The sequence below is a fragment of the Pieris brassicae genome, chromosome 13 (genome assembly GCF_905147105.1).
Source record: "Pieris brassicae chromosome 13, ilPieBrab1.1, whole genome shotgun sequence".
NCBI lineage: Eukaryota > Metazoa > Arthropoda > Insecta > Lepidoptera > Pieridae > Pieris > Pieris brassicae.
Window position 1 is genome coordinate 5,189,668 of NC_059677.1, and position 18,246 is coordinate 5,207,913.

General features: G+C 33.7%; 1 protein-coding gene across 1 annotated transcript; it reads right to left on the reverse strand.

Annotated features, from left to right (window-relative positions):
- Nucleotides 1-1,768: 1,768 nt before the first annotated feature.
- LOC123717885 (matrix metalloproteinase-19-like) lies at nt 1,769-15,054 on the reverse strand. Its single transcript, XM_045674133.1, has 8 exons — nt 14,950-15,054; nt 12,430-12,562; nt 9,142-9,240; nt 8,067-8,232; nt 6,496-6,544; nt 5,634-5,723; nt 3,004-3,135; nt 1,769-2,043 (listed from the first exon to the last, which is right to left on the reverse strand). The coding sequence occupies exons 1-8, from the start codon at nt 15,037-15,039 to the stop codon at nt 1,864-1,866; spliced, it is 939 nt and encodes a 312-aa protein (XP_045530089.1). The 5' UTR covers nt 15,040-15,054; the 3' UTR covers nt 1,769-1,863.
- Between the last annotated feature and the right edge of the window lie 3,192 nt (nt 15,055-18,246).

The window sequence follows — 18,246 nt, forward strand, 5'->3', positions numbered from 1 at the left end:
TTGTGCGAAAACCAAAGTTCTAGCACTTGAAAGAGCTGAGAGAGCAGTTATAAAAATAGTGTTACTAAAAAAAAAGTCTTCCAACTGAAGAGTTGTACAAGTCTTGGAAACTTATGACTATACGCCAGCTCTATATTCTCCGTTGTGTCCGTTGTGTGTGTGTGTGTAGAACAGCCACCTCAAAAAAGGACCCAACATAATATGATTAGCTACACAATTTGCAAGACTATCTTTGGACGTAATTAATTCAACAATCGCTCAGCTTATGCTTAGCTTTACCACAAATGTAACTTTAAACCATTGTCTCGGTACACTCAACTATAACAAAACAGAAGCATTGTTAAATCCTCTAATATATTTTTTTCATTAATCCATCTTTTCATGCAACACGCGCGCACATTTGTTTCGTCTTCCACAAACTCACACAATTACATAGTCATCACAATATATTCATATATTTATTAATTTTGCAGTACCCTCGTTTTTAAACACAATTGTGTTGGTTACCCTTGATGAAACTTTGTAAATTTAAAGAAGAGCGAAGCTTCCCTGTCACAGGTCTCTGACTTAGGGAGGCCTCAATCTGAATTCTATTGTACATAGCTAAACAAATAAATATTTTTTTGTTTGTTACTATGTCCCGTCTAGAGCGAGTGTTGGTGGCGTAGTGGGGTTTTACTGGGTATGATAGCAAGTCTCACATAGCCCTCCACCGCAAGCATCGCGTATGCTGGATGCATCCGCCACTTAAAAACACTTGGATTTGTGTTGAATATTAATGTGATGCATTTATATTAATGGTTGCTCATATATCCATCCTAATTTTCCTAAACTCATTTCTCTTCACACCTATAATATGACCCATCCTATGGAGGCACTAGTTCCGGAACGAGCTGTAGGTGAAGCGCGCGATGATGCGTCTACATTGAAGAAAAAAGGATTAAGCAGCCGGTAGTTGTAATTTTGACGACCAGCGATTTGGTTTTTCGTTCGTACGCCGCACGTTCGCACCGCTTTCTTTAAAACTTTTATATTTGCTGTTTGTTATTAACAATTACATACAGTGCTGTACTACTTCTATGAAGTGTTAACCTTCTGTGCCGATTCCTTTCTTTCTTTCTCTGCCAATTATTCCAAATATTGATCAGTCATAAATTAAATAAATACAGTCCACGATTACATATTAATTATTAATAGGTAGAAATAGCTATAAACATATATTTAACAACCTGTGCCGCCAGACATACCTACGACATATTGCTTGCCCCGGGGGACAATGTTGTTAAAGCAAAATCTATATTTCTGTTAAAATAATTCTATTACTACTAGGATACTAATTACATTACATATTCAAATGAAACCTATTATAATTAAACTGATTAGACTGAAGAGCAAAAGCGTTTTACGATTCACTGTTTAAACATCATTACAGACGGCACAGTAAACGCAAATTACGACGGAAAATTTGATGAATGTCTAGAAAGTAATACCGCGCTTTTCACGAAAATATTATGACGTTGAACAATATAACTATCTTTATGGTTGTTGCGATATATTTAAGGAAAGTAAAATAATGTAAACGAATAAAGACATTGTCGTGTTTTATATATCAGTGTTATGCAAAAAATATGAAAACATACAGTTCTAAATTACCCAAGGAAATCGAGAGAATCAACCAAACTGTCATAATAGTGCTTTACGACTTTGTTCCCCGGGGCACGCTATATGTCATACTGACAGTATACAAGTATTTAATTATAGAGCCACGTGTATTCATCAATATATTTCTAGATAAATACAATGAAATGTTACAATAATTTATGTATAATAAATTTTTTGGTATTCTGTAAAAACTTTAGGTGCTTAGAAGCCTTCCTGGAAGAACTCTGTTGGTAAGTTGAGGTTTCCGATGTCGGGCATGGGTCCAAATGAGTGTGTTATACGTTCTTTGAAATTGTTGAATGATGTCTCGAGATTGCCCCTGTTCTTCTTGTAGATAAATCTTCCAGGGTAGGACACGGTTTTTACGTTGTTATAGATATCCTAAGAAAAAAAAACAATAATTTTGTGTGATTTTGTTATAATTATATCGAAAGAAAACAAATTTTTAATATAAAATTATATAAATAATTATAAGTTTATAATAATACAAATAGCTTTAATCCGGTTAAAAAATTGTTTTGTTTCAATGTGTAAAAGCTATGTTAACCAAAGACAATACAATAGAATTACATCTTTAAGTAAAGGATTGATTGAAGCTTGTAAGCACAAAATGTCGTCATTTGACTTGGACAAGGGCTCAATATGTCGGATTTCAGAGGCCCGTGCCTTGTAACCACGCTCTACAACCAATTTGTTAGAATTCATTTATTAAATTCGAAAGACAAAGATTTGTCAAGTACTTACGTAAAATGTAATAAATTAATTTTAACAGATTTTTAGTCTATGGGAGAACCGTCGTTCGAGATCGAAGCATTCCTAAATTATTGTTGACAACACTGTTGCGATATAGTTTGACAGTGATCTGGACATAAAATGGCGCGTAGAAAATGTGACTAATAATTTAACCGCCATGCTGGTCTTTCCTCAGCAAAAATACTTTAGAGACAAATAGAAACATTAAATTGTATGAGAAATGGTCACATTTTCATAAAAAATTGACATATTTTTCTAGGGGCAGTGATGCTATTTACTTCCGCACGCACGCACAATTCTACTCAATTTATAGAACTAGTAAGAGAGGAAAGCCATCGACAATATTTGTTACAGACTTCTCTTCTACATCTGTAAAAAACTAGAAAACATCAAATACTTTTTGATTTCTATTAGGTAGCAAAACAATTCGAATTTCAAATTTAGCGGCCTTTAAGAGAGTATGCTTTCTATAGGGGTTGTGTCTTCCAGAAAAGACCTTCACTGAAATTCCACATGCCGCCAGCATTAGCCTAGAAAAGTGGACTGTAGCACTTTTCTGTTTAAGCACTAAATAGAAACAAAACTAACCTCGATTCCCTGCTTGTCATCGTCATGTAGGCCGAATATTTTGATACCCAGGTCGTATACTGGGTACATCATGGCACCAACTACTCCTGTGTGCCCCAGTCCTAAAGCGTGCCCGACTTCGTGTGATGCTGTCTGAAAGTTCATGTATATTACGTTACGTTACGTTATGAACGCCTTAAAGCAATTAAATAGGATACATTTTTTTAAATCGTTTTTAAATCAAACTGCTAAGCTATTTTCAAATCGTTTATAAGGTTATAAAGTTAAATTATTATGCAAAACAACACAATTTTAAATTTTAAATTTTTGAGTTTAAATTGTTTTAATTAAAAGAGCAGTGTTGACCTGACTTCAGCGTCACTCTCAACCCTAACTTCGCAGGTTCGATGCCCGGCTGTGCACCAATGGACTTGCTATGTGCGCACTTAACATTCGCTCGTACGGTGTAGGACATCCTGAGGACGCAAAAATTTGATGGCGTGTGACAGCCACAGGAGGCTGATCACCTGCTTATTATATTGACAAATGGTCATGAAACAGATATATATATCTCTGTGGATCAGACCTATAACGATTGTAGAGTCACTGTTTTATTTATTAATAGAATTGTTAGAAAGTTTCATGTCTCTTAAAGCGAGACTACAGATTGACTACGTTACTATGGTGTCAATTTTTCAATGGAAACCATGGCATGGCTTTAACCAACTTGTATAACGCTTCTGAGCCTTTTAAAAGCCTGTACGACCTTGAACTTTTTTCTATTCGAAAGGTTGCGTTAATAAAATAAATATACATTTACGTCAATCATAACAATGATTTGTTTTTTGATAATATGTAATAAAAATTATTGAGAGAAAGCGTTACGAAGCCCAAGTTTTTGATGGCTTGGACTGAGATGTTCGATAAAAATGAACCTTTTTAGCTCCAAGCCTCAGATTTTTAAATATTTTCATGATCATTTGTGAATCTTATAGGAAAGTAGGTTATCAGCACCATTTACGCGTTTCTTGCGCATCCTAAATATTATTGCTTGTGAGACAGATGTTGAGGCACAGTGGCTGAATTCACAAGAATTGCATTATTTATTATGTTATAAAATGGTTTAGATTTTAAGTTTTCACTTGTTATGTTTATATTATGTTTTTAGTTTAGTTTTCTATTGCATTAGTATAAAGTTACTGTAAAAATAGGAAATAAATAAATAAATGTCGCGTTTTTGGTCTAAGACAAGCCGGTTTCCTCGCGATGTTTTACGTTGTTTGAGCGAATTTTAAATGCGCTCATAGACAGAAAGTCCATTAGTGCTGGGGATCGTACCACCGTAACCACCAGGCCAATACGGCTGTCAAGAGGTTTGTCAATGTTTGTTAATATAATTAAAAAGTTTCATCATATAATGATGGCTAATATGACAGCAGGTATGACGTCAATGTATCAGACGTAATTTTGAATTAATTAAATCAAGTTTTTTTAAATAACACGTTATACAAATATGGTTTACATGTCTGCATACGTAATACACATAAATAAATATAGCATGTATACGAGTAACCCATAAAGTCTATGTCGTTATGATTAACAGTAATTAACGACTTCTGAAGGAGTGAAAAATCAATGGCGCTACAACCTTTTTAGGTCTGGGCCTCAGAATTTTGTATCTGTTTCAGGATCAGTTGTTAATCTAATTGGCAAGTGATCATACTTCTGTGCCTAACACATGTCGACTTTTTGGGTCTAAAGCAAGCCGGTTTCGTCACGATGTTTTTCTTCACCGTTCGAGCGAATGAAATGCGCACGTAGAAAAAAGTCCATTGGTACACAGCCAGGCATCGAACCTGCGACCTCACGACCGGAATTCACGAGGCCACTCTGATAGAGTGAAGGCCTACTAATTCTTCCATTTGTCTCTCATCTTCGCTATTTTCCATCTTTCCCTTCATCCTTTCATTTCATCTTCCCAGGTTTCTGGTGGACGTCTACTCTTTTTTTCTCTTAGCCATTCCAAGTAAGGATCTTTTTTTAACCCATTCATCACCAACGTGGACAGTGTGGTCCATATCATGTTTAACTTTTTTAATGTTATGACGTTTGTTGTGTTAACAGAAGTTACGTACCAAAGGTAATTGTCCAATTGACTATTTTCTTATAAAATGAAAAATAATTAATCTTAAATACATATTTTAGATATTGTGAAGTCATTGTTAGGAGTCTGTACCTATTTGGTATTTGTGTCTATATAAGGTACTGAGTATTGTAATGAAAGGCTCTTCAAGACACGACTATTTAATACGAATGTTAGTACAATACTAATATATATTAAACATCAATACATTTGTATCAATCATGTAGGCACAAGTCCATGAGAAGAGATAACACTTCGAAATTACATGAAGCATCATTTTTTTTTTGTAATGGAATGAGGAATCTTGCCGATGATTTGATTGATTTGATGATTTTTTATAGAACAGCAGGGACCTTCGATAATACTTATACTCCTAGAAAGCTAGCCAATATGTTGCTGGCTCTAAGCAGCCTTTTTGTTGAAACTTATGTCGAATTGGTTCGGAAATGCTTGAGGATTGACACAATCGTCTTGTTATTCTATAGTCATTTCTAAACTTTTGACTTACTTGGAATAAATTGGGTAAACCAGTGCTGAAGTCTTGTGACCAGTCGATGTCATCGTTCAATGTGATGACAGTTGTTTTGTGTCGGTTGTTCTGTAAACAAAAGTAATTTAAAAATATTTGTCTTATTTCAAATACATTCACGCCTATTTCCCGAAATGTCGTAGCAAGGGTCTACTCTTCCAGACCAGACCAGACATACTTATCTCGCTTCATGCACTTTAACTAAAAGAGTAAAAGTCTTTCCTCCAACTTCTATTTTGTTCCTTTTGGAGAAGAGACTCTTGGGTCGTGGAGAAGTGCACAGCTAATTAAAGATTTAAGTTGGCGCCTGGTACTACCGGTGAACCCAGAGCTGATGCGTTCATCAACGAATAAGCATCGCAATACAGCGAGGAACTGCCAGCGTTAAAGGTACATAGGTACCAAACTTTTTAAATTTGTTTAAATTTTCTATTTATTAATTTTTAAATAACTTTAATTGTTATTATAGTATGTAAGTTTTTGTTCTTTATAAACCGGGATCCCTACATCATAGTCTATCAGGCATATGTGACCGAGAGGATAAGCTGCAGAGGAGTGTCGAAATCTTTACCAAAAAACGACGGGCGACAACTATTACGGAAATATCCGCTTAATATTTTTGGGGTAGTCGTGGCCCAGCGCAACCCCTTGTGCTATTTATGTTAGTGACATATTTGACAATCCTGCAGCATTCTCCAGCTGCGATCTGTGCTCAAGCAACATCTCGGATGCCCTCGTGCCAGTCTCGAGCTCCAGGTCACAATTGGCCCCTTTCTGTATAGATTCACTTGTTTGTACAAAAATCGAGAAGAAAACGATGGTAATGGATTAAAAGTCTTACCGTGTTTCCATATATGTGGGCGTCAGCTCTTGGCGCGATGGATTCGAACCTGTAAGGTAAACTATTAAATATGTTTCTTACAGCAGAGCAGTAGCTTCAGCGTGAGACTCTCATCCCTGAGGCCGTAGGGTCGATCCCATGTGCACCAATGGACTATCTGTCTATATGTTCATTTAACATTCGCTTGAACGGGGAAGGAAAACATTGTGAGTAACGCTTAGAGCCAAAAAGTCGTGTGGCAGGCACAGGAGGCTGATCACTTTAGGCTGACAAATCATGAAACAGATACAGAAATTTGAGGTAGGAATATTATATGTTTAGATCGATAAGATTCAGAAAAATTGGACCAGATTTTTACTTTCAATTATTACGGGAGCGTTCAAGTATTACGTAACGAATTTTTGGGGGGGGGGGGGGTCCTCTTGTCACGTTACAATGCGGGGCGGGGATTGAATTACGCGTTATTGTTAATATTATTTTCCACTTTCCAGTACTTTACACCACATAATGGTAAGTTTTAGGTAGGAGGAGTTACGGGGGTTGGTCACGAAACGTTTAACTATTGTATACAGAAACGTTACGGCGCGTTTGATAGGGTCAAGAATCTCGAGGGGTCAAGAGTTATAGTTCGATTATGAAACTCACTCCACTCTGGTTAAGTCCAGTTAAAGCAGAATTAGGAAGATGCGCTTTGGTCCATCCAGCTCCGAAGAAGATAACGTCTTGGGTTATAAGTTTGTTACCAGTTTAAGAATGCCACATTCATACCGAATGTGAATGACCATTTATCAGTGAAACTTTTGTGTGCATATGTTAATTTTATGTTTATTTTTTTTGTTTTATACTTTTAGAGATGTATCTGATTTGTTTCCTAAATGAATAAATATATATGCAGGCTTGACTTTGTTCACGAGTTCGCCATTCTCCGACTTCTCCAAGTTGCCCTGCTAGTATTGTAATTTCTTTCAAGTGTATCTTTTTGAAGTGAAACTTTTTTAGGCGCATGAGGTTAATTTTTTTACGGATGAAACGCAACAATAATAATATTAGCGTCACGAAGATGTGCAGCGTTTTTGTCGAAGATAAGGGAGAGAGCGATTGAGAGAGAGTGAGAAAGGGCGAACGTAGCATGAAGCAAATAGCCATGGAGCGAGAGTAGGGAGCAAGCCAGTGAGAAAGATCGAGGGAGAGGAAGGGAAATCGAGAAACAATACACGCTATTGGCTCATGAATTCGTTTGGTAGTTACATATTAGAAGTTTAGATGGCAATTCTGTCCCATAACGTCTTGTGCAGTAAACGCAGATTTTTTATTTATTTATAGTATCAGTAGCACGAATACAGTGTGTAAGCAGTGTGAATATAGATATACAAATACAGGGAGTGATCATATACTGGTACATGATCATCTATTGGGGCTTTTACCTTAGTCTTAATTAATTTACAAACAAGTTTCACTTCTCACATGTTTACTTTGTATGCGCGTACTTTTTTTAATAGGTAAGTTCCCTAGGCCAAATATATCACCTGATGATAAGATATTAAGACCAAAACAAATCATCATAACCTTACCTTACTTCCATATCAGTGCGTCCACCGTTCCGCTTCGTGACTGTAATGCCAGATGGATCAGACCAAACGGAAAATGCAAGGAAAATTATAGAATCCACCTCATTTTTGCTAATTTTCGATGAATACTTCGTTATTTTGTATGTGAGATGCTTCTTTGGCCAGTTTCCTGTAAAATATGTTTATGACAATAAACTAACGTTCTCAGAACACGACAATGTAATACAGAAAGCTTCTAGAATGCTTGGTTTTGTCCTGTGAAATACAAAGGGATTCCGTAACATCAAAACGAAAATTCTATTACACAATAGTCTCGTATGTAGGCCGCATTATGCGACACATATGTTACGACTCAAGAGATTACAAAAGAGGTTATTGTAGCATCTGATTTCTCCAGTTGCGTCTCGAAAAAAAAGTTGCCAACATACGAAACCATGCGCACTTTAAGATGTTGTCATTGGAGAATTGCAGAAAATTAGTTGATATATCGTTTGCATTTAAGATATTTAACTATCAGGTTCATTATCCCAACCTTTTAACTAAATTTCGTGTACCTACCCTCTTGAAGAACGTATATTGCCCAAAACTTACCTATATCCAGTTTGAGCATTCTAATAAACGAGCTAGGTCTTGGATATCACACTTTGAAATCAATTTTGCTTTAGTTTTTATTATTTATGAATGTATGTATTTTCCTTTCGTGTTTGTTGTTTGCCTAACAACTGTATTTTATTTTTATTTATACCAATGTGTCAGTATGCCGAGCGTTGGCAAGCTTTCATAAATAAATACAGATATCTAGGAATTCATGAATATAAATAAAGTATATGTATTTAAATGTAAATAATCCGAAGTAAAAGGCACGAAACTTAAGTAAATCAATATTTTTTTTACGATTCTCAAATGACAACATCTTAAAGAGCGCTAACCTTGGTATGTCGGCAAGTTGTTATTCCTAAACGAAAACGCAAAATAATTTAGTGGATATACCAGAGAGACTGACACAGTGCAGACTGAAATTGGCGCGATTTGAAGTAAGCCTTTGCCAAAGATGGCGTTTTAGTAAATTTTGCTTTACCAATAGTTGTATATCTCCTTCTTCTCATACCAACGGCTGTATCTTTCGCCTGACATCTATCGCGGGTCATCATGTCTTTGGTAGCATCATCCAGCTGACCTGTGAATATAACATTGAAAAATATACAATTCAAAAACGACCTGCGTTAAGTTCTACGTTAGATACGTGTTTCAAACCATTATTAATGTTCTTATAGTAAAGTCAAAGTCAAATGAAATCATTTATTTCAATTAAGCCTATTAAACGAAAGAAGTAACATGGAGAGGCCCACCAGGCAAACGGTACAGAGGCAGAGCTTACGCTCGATGGGATGATGACATCAAAAAAATCTCGGGTCCTCAATGGATGCAAATAGGTCGAGATAGAGAAAGATGGCAAGCAAGATAATTCGCCAATGTTTCGGGTTTTATCTAACTATGACACCAACTATGACAATATTGATATTTTCCACCTCACCATAGAAGATGTGAGGAAGTTTTTGAAAAGGCGGGAAGACTCTGATTTTGTGTAAGCAGTAATTTAAAATATTAATTATTATTTGCTTTTCAGTTTTCTTTAGTTTAATTTTTTTTAAATATATTTTGTTTGTAAATGTACTTATATATATATATAACAGTAAACAATATATATTGTATAATGTATGTAATCTGTTTTGGCTTACTGTATTGATTAAATGTTTTGTTTTATAATGTGTATGTTAGCTGTAAGAGTACTAGTAAAAAATAAAAAAAAATAAAAAATAAGCCTTGGAGGAGGCTGGTACATATAACTGTTACAAATATTTACTAACACATAGGACAAGCAGATATTAGTGGATCGGGAAATAATTTAAGGCTTAAAATAAATAAATAAACCTATTAAAAAGGCTCTTGGCAAGTGAAAATTACAAGTTAAAAATAAACGTGAAAATGACTAGTTCCAGCCGTTTTCATATGGCAAAGAATGAGCAAGAAACTCCTTTAAAATAGTTTTTACAATATTTTGTATACATTAATTTAATCATTACACGTGATGATGATTATATTTTGAAGGTTCTTTTTAACAGAACTGGACAGAGTGTGATGCAGCCTATTTAAGGGGACACCTATATAACCGCTGCTTGTTAAATGAGTGGAATTGTATAGGAGGCAAGCAGTTACCTCCTTTGCTGTTTTTAGAAGAAGCGACGATCCAAATGGTGAAGTGGGGCACCTGGCAGTTTGCTTTTAAATGAGCGGTGTTTGAAAGGGGGTGACGAAATCAGATTGAATTGTTTCATGGAGCATTCTCTGGAGTGCTAAGTTATATATATTATATATGATATGTAGGATACAAATAATATAATAATTGACCAATTTATATGTCTAATAATGTAAAATGTAAATTCCTTTAAATACAAATTTGCGCGCCATTGTGTTTGGCAAAATATGCGAACTAACTATTGTACCACCTTTTTGTACCATGTGCTTGAAATACTTTATTGTTCTTATTATTATAATTTTCATTAGTTCTTTATATATACAAGACCAGGCCCTTGGGAGGGCAACTGTGGGACGTACAACACTATCGACATAGTTATATGTTCGAAGAGTGAATTCACAGTAGTGATATTGTGTATATTATGTGTTTAATATTATATAAAAAAATAAAATAAATCAATCAGGCGCTACAACCTTTTTTTAGGTCTGGGCCTCAGATTTCTGTATCTGATCCTTTGTTAATCTAATAGCCAAGTAGGTGATCAGGCTTCTGTGCCTGACGCCGTCGACTTTTTGGTTCTAAGACAAGCCGGTTTCATCACGATGTTTTCCTTCACCGTTCGAGCTAATGTTTTAATGCGCACATAGAAATAAAATCCATTGGTACACACCCGGGGATCGAACCTACGACCTCAGGGATGAGAGTCGCACTCTGAAGCCACTACACCAACACTGCTCGTTTAATATTATATACTTTATGATATTTTCTTTAAATTTTCTCAACATCATCGTATTGGCATAGTCTGTAGGGATAATCTAAGTATTTCTTTAATAATAAATAAATAATTATTTTTCTGCGCTATCGCAGGATGCCTTGCTGATTCATAGTTCGACACCTACGTTTCATTACTCCAGTTTGTCTCAATTGAATCATTATTCTATTTTCCTGTATATTCCCAAGTATGATTTAGCTAAGAGGTTACGACTGCTTATTATTGTAAGCATTTCCTGTCAGTACAGTATTTTCTACAGCTTCTGTTATAAACCTTTTATGTTTGGCCAGGCCGTTGGACACTCCAGTCTTTTATTAGTATTGTTTTTTGTTTTTATCTCTTGGTATGTTTATAAGTGTTGTTCTCGACATTATCGTAATGGCTTAGTATAGTAGGGATAGTGTAAATAAATAAATATCATATAAGTTGGCTTTTTTTAATATTTTATTGATTTCTACTATAAATAGGTTTGAATAGAAGATATTCCTTAAGCTAAAAGCTTAGATTTATTATTAAATGACTTTTACTAAGCGCCACTCACGCGAGCAATACCAATAATAAACAATTTTTTTACTGAGGTAGACCTATTTGTTTCTACACTGGCTGAGTTCACAACAGTTGCTTGCTATATTGTTAGTTATAAGATTTAATATATAAATATATATTTTTAAATTTTATTTATGTATCATAATCGGTGTGAGTACCAGTATAAGTACTAGGTTACATTATTTTGTCGTTCTATCGAATTAGTAGTTTATATACTGTTAAGATATAATAATGATGTGGAATTAATAAATAAAATACATAATAATATTAATTATAATGTGTATCGACGTTTTACTATAGGACAATAGGTTTGACACCAATTGTAAATAACTTAAATTTGACATTATGTAAATGTTCTTATTATATGACACTTGCATGCCTATTTATATATGATGGTGCCGATATTTGTAGCTGAACGATCTGATTGTACCACTATCTTGGCAAATAAATTATTTATTTATATACATATAAATATAATAATACTATTGAAGACGCGTTAAATACGTACCACGTAGAAAGCGTTACAGAGTAAAGAAATTTGTAAATTAAGTTATCAAAAAGTAAAATAAAATATAAATCAGGTGCGCTACAACCCTTTTAGGTCAGGGCCTCAGATTTCTTTATCTGTTTCATCATCATTTGTCAATCTAATAGAGAAGTAGGTGATCAGCCTCCTGTGTTCGACTCACGTCGTCTACTTTTTGGATCAAGACGGTTGCCTCAAGGCAATAGAAAGTTTGACAATTAAAATTTACAAAATCGTTTAACGACAATACTATTAGTGATCCTACCTGATGCAGGAATTTGAACGTAGTTCTGGAAGTTCCTCAGAGCGTTCCTAAAGTCGTCGTCTTTCACATTTGTACTGCCGCCATGACGACTGAGGCTAGATCTTCTTAAGTAACCGAACTTGATCAAGTATCCCTGAAAAAAAATCCCATTGGGTGCCATTATTACTAGGATACTAAGTACATTACATACTCAAATATATATATATATATATCAAATGACACTTATTATAATTAAACTAATTAGACTGAAGAACAAAAGCGTTTTACGATTCACTGTTGGAACATTATTACGGACGACACTAACCGCAAATTACGACGTTAATTTTGACGAATGTCTAGCTCGTAATAATTTATCACCACTGTTTATTTTGGAAAAATTATGACGTTCATGAAAGAGAGATATATTATAAACTTTCTTTAGTCTTCAAAATGTCGCATTAATTTTATGATTATTTGGTAAAATTACAATATAAACTAGAACTATCTTTGTGTTTGTTGCTCTCCATTTCAGGCAAGTAAAATTAATTAAATTGAAGCATTACTAACGTATTTCTGCCCGTACTAACGTATTAGCGTTTTTTCGCCCAAGAGACAGCAATGTCCAATAATCCTGTACGTCAAAACTAGTACGATTTCGACTTACTGACCTTAACACAAAGAACTTACAGAAACCTACTTGCTTGCTTAGTTTTTATTTTATTTTATGTACATTTATTATCAGTGTTTAGCGTGCGACTCTTATCCCTGAGGTCTTAGGTTCGATCCCCGGCTGTGCACCAATGGACTTTCTGTTAATGGGCGGGTTTAATATTCATTCAGTGAGCAAACCGTTTTGTCTACGAAGGAGGTATCAAATAGCCACTTATGCCTTGTATCTCCACGCTTTCGTGTAACGATTTTATTTAGCTTATAAGCTACAAAAAAAAATTATAAAACAATAAATAGACCCAAAAGTTCAGGTGTATCAGGCAGGCAATTAGATTGACAAATGATCACGAAACAGATACAGATCTGAGACCCAGATCTATAAAGGTTTTAGTGCCACTGATTTACTTTAATTTTTTATTTTATTTACTAAGAAAAACGTATTGTTAAAGAAATCTAATCCTATATTGTGGCACTGAATTATAAAAAAAACAACAAAAACCGTCTCGAAGGATCAGTGAACCCTTCGTAAAATTATGATTAATGATAAAATGTATTTTGACGTAAATTTAATTAACTTGTCAGTTTTAATAACACTACTTTCTTATTAAAAGTTAAATAATTTATATGTTGTATGGTTTAATGTAAACATTCGTTTATGAATACTATAGAAGCGTCTAACAACAAAAAGGAATGGCGGAGAGTTTATTGCCAGTTCTTCTCTTCCGTTAAAGAGGTATCTCTTCCTCCTTGATGTGAGAACTGGCGGTAAATGTAAAATTAGAAGCATTTCATATACATTTCTATTTTGACGTTCGTAAGTGTACATTGTGTTACCATATGAGAGTGAATGATTTTGAATTGAATTGAACTAATTAATTTAAAAAATCTAAATCTTAAGAAATCTTGTATAACAAAGCTGCAACTCCGCATCGTAAATCAAAAACTTGTTTCAGTATAATTAAAATCATACGGGGTTACCCATTCTTAACATTTATTGCTTAAAATAGCATAATTAAGTGGATGACATCATGAAATAATCAAAACCGATAATAAAAAACATAGAACAGACATATCTCATGTCTAGACCGAATTATGTTTTTGACAGTTGACAATTTACATTAAAAAACAAATAAAAATATCTTTATGTACGCAGGGCCCGCTACGCATCACGTTTAAGTAATTTTGGAAATAAATTTATGTTATTTATGGACTAACATATATACAGAATAAACTTATTAATAGATTGATATATTCGGTAAGTAAGTAAGCTGATCAATTTTAATAAAAGCATTGTTAAGCGCTAGTAAAAGTATAATCTAAAATTGGAAATATTTTTTTTTGTAACATTTATGTTTATCATAATTGTCATATATTAGAAAATATAGCTTGTATACAATATATATAGCTTTATATATGATGTGATGAACCTTAATAAATAAAGAAAAAAGCGTTGTAAACGCCTATCAGGTGCCGAAACAAAATTAGAAGAATTTGTATTTTTGATTAGTAATAACTGAAATTTGTTGTATATTTTTTTGTAAAATGTACGTGCACCGTAACTGTCATGTATTTTAGAATATACATACATATATGATGTGGCTAATACATAAATAAAAAGAAAAAAATACATTTTGACAGTTGTCTTTGCTTGTCCTTTCGAACCAGCAAAGGAACTTTCTTTCTATGTCAAATACCGTGAGAAAAGCGACTTTAACCCAAAAATCGATGTGTCAAGCATCTAATTGTCTTCTAAAAATGGCGACAACAAACGGCTGCAATACTTATTTACAATTATAACGCCGAATTAATAAAGTTATTTGAGTATAAACAAAAAATCAATTATATTTATATTAATATAAAAACTAAACTTACCGGATATTTTGAATCTTGTGACGATAAATATAGAGCGTATGAAATATTTATTAAACACGCCAGAAACAAATACTGTGTTAGCATTCCCATCTTGGATGCGACTGCCATGAGTATTAGCTTGCAATTATATAAATAAGATTAGGTTTTTCCTCGTGGAAACGAGTTCCATGTTTTGATGCCTCAGCGGGTTAAACCGCGTGGTTTATAGGGTGACATATGGGATTACCATACAAAAAAGAAAATTAAAATAAATCAAAGAAAGTTCAAATCAAACTAAAAGGACTTACCGCGGGATTGTGCACAGCTTCTTTTTTTTACATGTGTCTTTACTAAGACATTTAACATGACGATCTAACTAACTTACTTATAAGTAATTTAAGACTAACTTTATTAGCTAAAAAGGATTTAAGTGCACAGCTAATTAAAGATTTAAGTTCGATAAAGACCGGTGACCACAGAGCTGGTGCTTCCTCGACGAATAAATATCGCAATACAGCGAGGAAACGTCAGCTTTAAAGGTACAAAACTTTTTATATTTGTCGTAATTTTCTAAAATGCTAAAGGACGTATGTGGTCACTCCTAAGCAGACCGATGGCAAAAAAATAAAGATAAAGAAACTGTGTTTTTTTCTTTTTTCGATCCAAGTGTTTAGACGCGAATTTTCTTTAGAAAAAAACAGAACCTAGGACTACAAAATGATGTTAAAAATATACATTATCTCTGTAGGCTTTCGTTTGAAAAAAATATACATAAATTAACAGCTATCGAACATTATTAAATAACGGTTTATTTATTTATTTGCTTATTATTATCCGTATAGCTACTTATATAATATCTAAACGGCTTACACATTCAAATATACACATAAAACCCAGTTAATAATTATTACTTTTTTACACGAAAAATTAATATTTATGTGTAATAAATTGTAAGATGCAATATATGTAATATACAACATGAATAACAAAGGCAATATATCTAATAAAGGATACCAGAGTTTTTATAACAATAAGTTGGCCATAAATGCTGTTACAATTAAAAATAAACAAAATATTACATTTGAATTTGGAATCTGTCATTTTTATATAATTGTTGATTGCGTTTTCTCATTTTGGCGCCAATACATAGTACAATATTTTGCGATATTTAAATGGAGCAGGGTGATAGCTGTGATTGCAATACAAAAAGTAGGTATGGAGCCAAATTCAATTTTTAAAACTGTCCATACTCTCGGTATTAGTAAAATGTTTGTGTACCGAGTGTATTAATAGGTACAACGAGACCTCCTCTATTTGTGCCAGAAAAAGATCTGGCCGTCCACGTAGTGTTCGTATGAAAAGGTTGGTCAAAGCAGTAAGGGAAAGAATTCGAAGAAATCCTGGACGAAAGCAAAATGTTTTATCTCGGAAGATGAAGATAGCACCTAGAACCATGTCGCGTATACTAAAAGATGACTTAGGACTTGTAGCCTATAGGGAACGTTCTGGTCACTTCTTAACCGATGAATAGGGTGGTAAAATCGAAACAACAACTAAAGCGGTATGCAAAGGGAGGTCACAGAAGAATTTTCATTACGCAAGAGAAAATTTTCTACAATTGAGCGACATTTGAACAAACAAAATGACCGTATTTATGCTCAAAGCTCTAAGAACGCTTCCCAATTAGTTAACAAAGTGCAACGTGGGCACTATCCGACCTCAGTGATGGTTTGGTGGGGTGTTAGGTATGAAGAAGTATCTGAGCAATACTTTTGTGAAATAGGCATCAAAACATCGCCTCACGTGTATCAAGATACCATTATTGAGAAGGTAGTGAGGCCCAACACCATGTTCAATAATCAAGAATGGTCCTTCCAGCAAGACTCGGCGCCGGTCTACGCGGTCTTGGTTGGAAACGAACGTTTTGGACTTCATTAGACCTAAAGATTGGCCGTCATCTAGTCCCGATTTTAACCCGATGGATTATAATTTATTGTGTACGGCTTGCTCTATGGCCATGAAAATTTGGAGTCTCTAATCCGTACAATTGTCAGTGAATATTTTCCCATGAATGCGTGCTTTTATTGATAACATTAACACTCGAAAGTAATAAATGTTATTTGCAATAGAAAAAAAAAATATTTTCTTTGTTTCACTATATATGGCAAGACCAGGTATTTTTTAAGCATTTTTAGTTACAGGAAATATATTAGACTAAGTTACGTAAATAGTTTGTATTATACAGAAGAATTGGAAATAGTTGGTTTTGCCTTGTATGAACATGAAGGGGCGTCAAAAAATTGTATAAGCGACAATAAGTCAGGGCAGTCAATTTTACCGTTGCAAATATCGTGAGAAGACATCAGGATCATATTGTTCACATTCCAGAGATTCAATACCAAATAATTGCTGGATATATATAGTTACTATTAGTTATTTTAGTCACTATTATTGTTACACAATTTGACGCTTAAAAGCCTAGTATTTCCTTAAATAAGTTGTTATCTCGTAGTTGAGTTTGTAAGTTTATAGTTAAATTATTGAATAAATTCAAGATATAAGGAAATATTTAATAATTAATTCAATTATTAGTAATAAGGTAAGTCTTTCTTACGTGAACAGAGATTTTACTTCAAGTTTTTAATTGAATAAACATATTTATTTTATAGCTCGACAAACGCCTTTCAGCAAAGGGATAGATTAAAGCGCCATTTTGAATTATGTCTCGCTGCAGACTGCCAGATTGTACAAAATCATAATCTGTATTTAGCTAAACAGGCTTCTTTTAATAATATATTTTAAGGTTAGTTATTTTTTCAAGTGAAACTTCTTTATCGGCGTTGGAAAAAAAAGTTACCGTCTCATTTTTTGGTAACAGGCCATTGGCTTCTTGTCCCTGCCCCGTGGTAGATTCGAAGCCATTAATAACAAAAATATATAATAACGATAATAATGATAGTAATAATTCTATTACAAAATGAAATTCTGTAATAATCTTAGTAGTAATAAGGTAAAATGAAATAATTGTATTATTTCTATTCATGTCTATGATAATAAAAGCCTTTTGTTAAACTTTATTTAACCAATTTATATAAAGTTGCATATAGTAGATCATTATTCAAAAATAAGGTCATAAGGAAGGTTCACTTCTTCGTACACGCACACATTTTTTTGTTATATTAATTTATGTAAGGATTACTATATATACGTTGAAATGAATATTCCGCTTATTAAAGTAATTTTTGGAATAAAAAAAATAAACATGCAGATTTCTATGTTATTTATGTACGTTAATTTTTTATATATTATCCATATTAA

Excerpts from the sequence above, each read along its gene's own strand:
- LOC123717885 (XM_045674133.1), bottom strand. The coding sequence starts at position 15,039 with ATGGGAATGCTAACACAGTATTTGTTTCTGGCGTGTTTAATAAATATT. Across the intron at positions 8,233-9,141 it reads AAGGAGATATACAACTATTG|GAAACTGGCCAAAGAAGCAT; the intron begins GTAAAGCAAAAT and ends CATATTTTACAG. Across the intron at positions 6,545-8,066 it reads CGCACTGATATGGAAGTAAG|GTTCGAATCCATCGCGCCAA; the intron begins GTAAGGTTATGA and ends TTTACCTTACAG.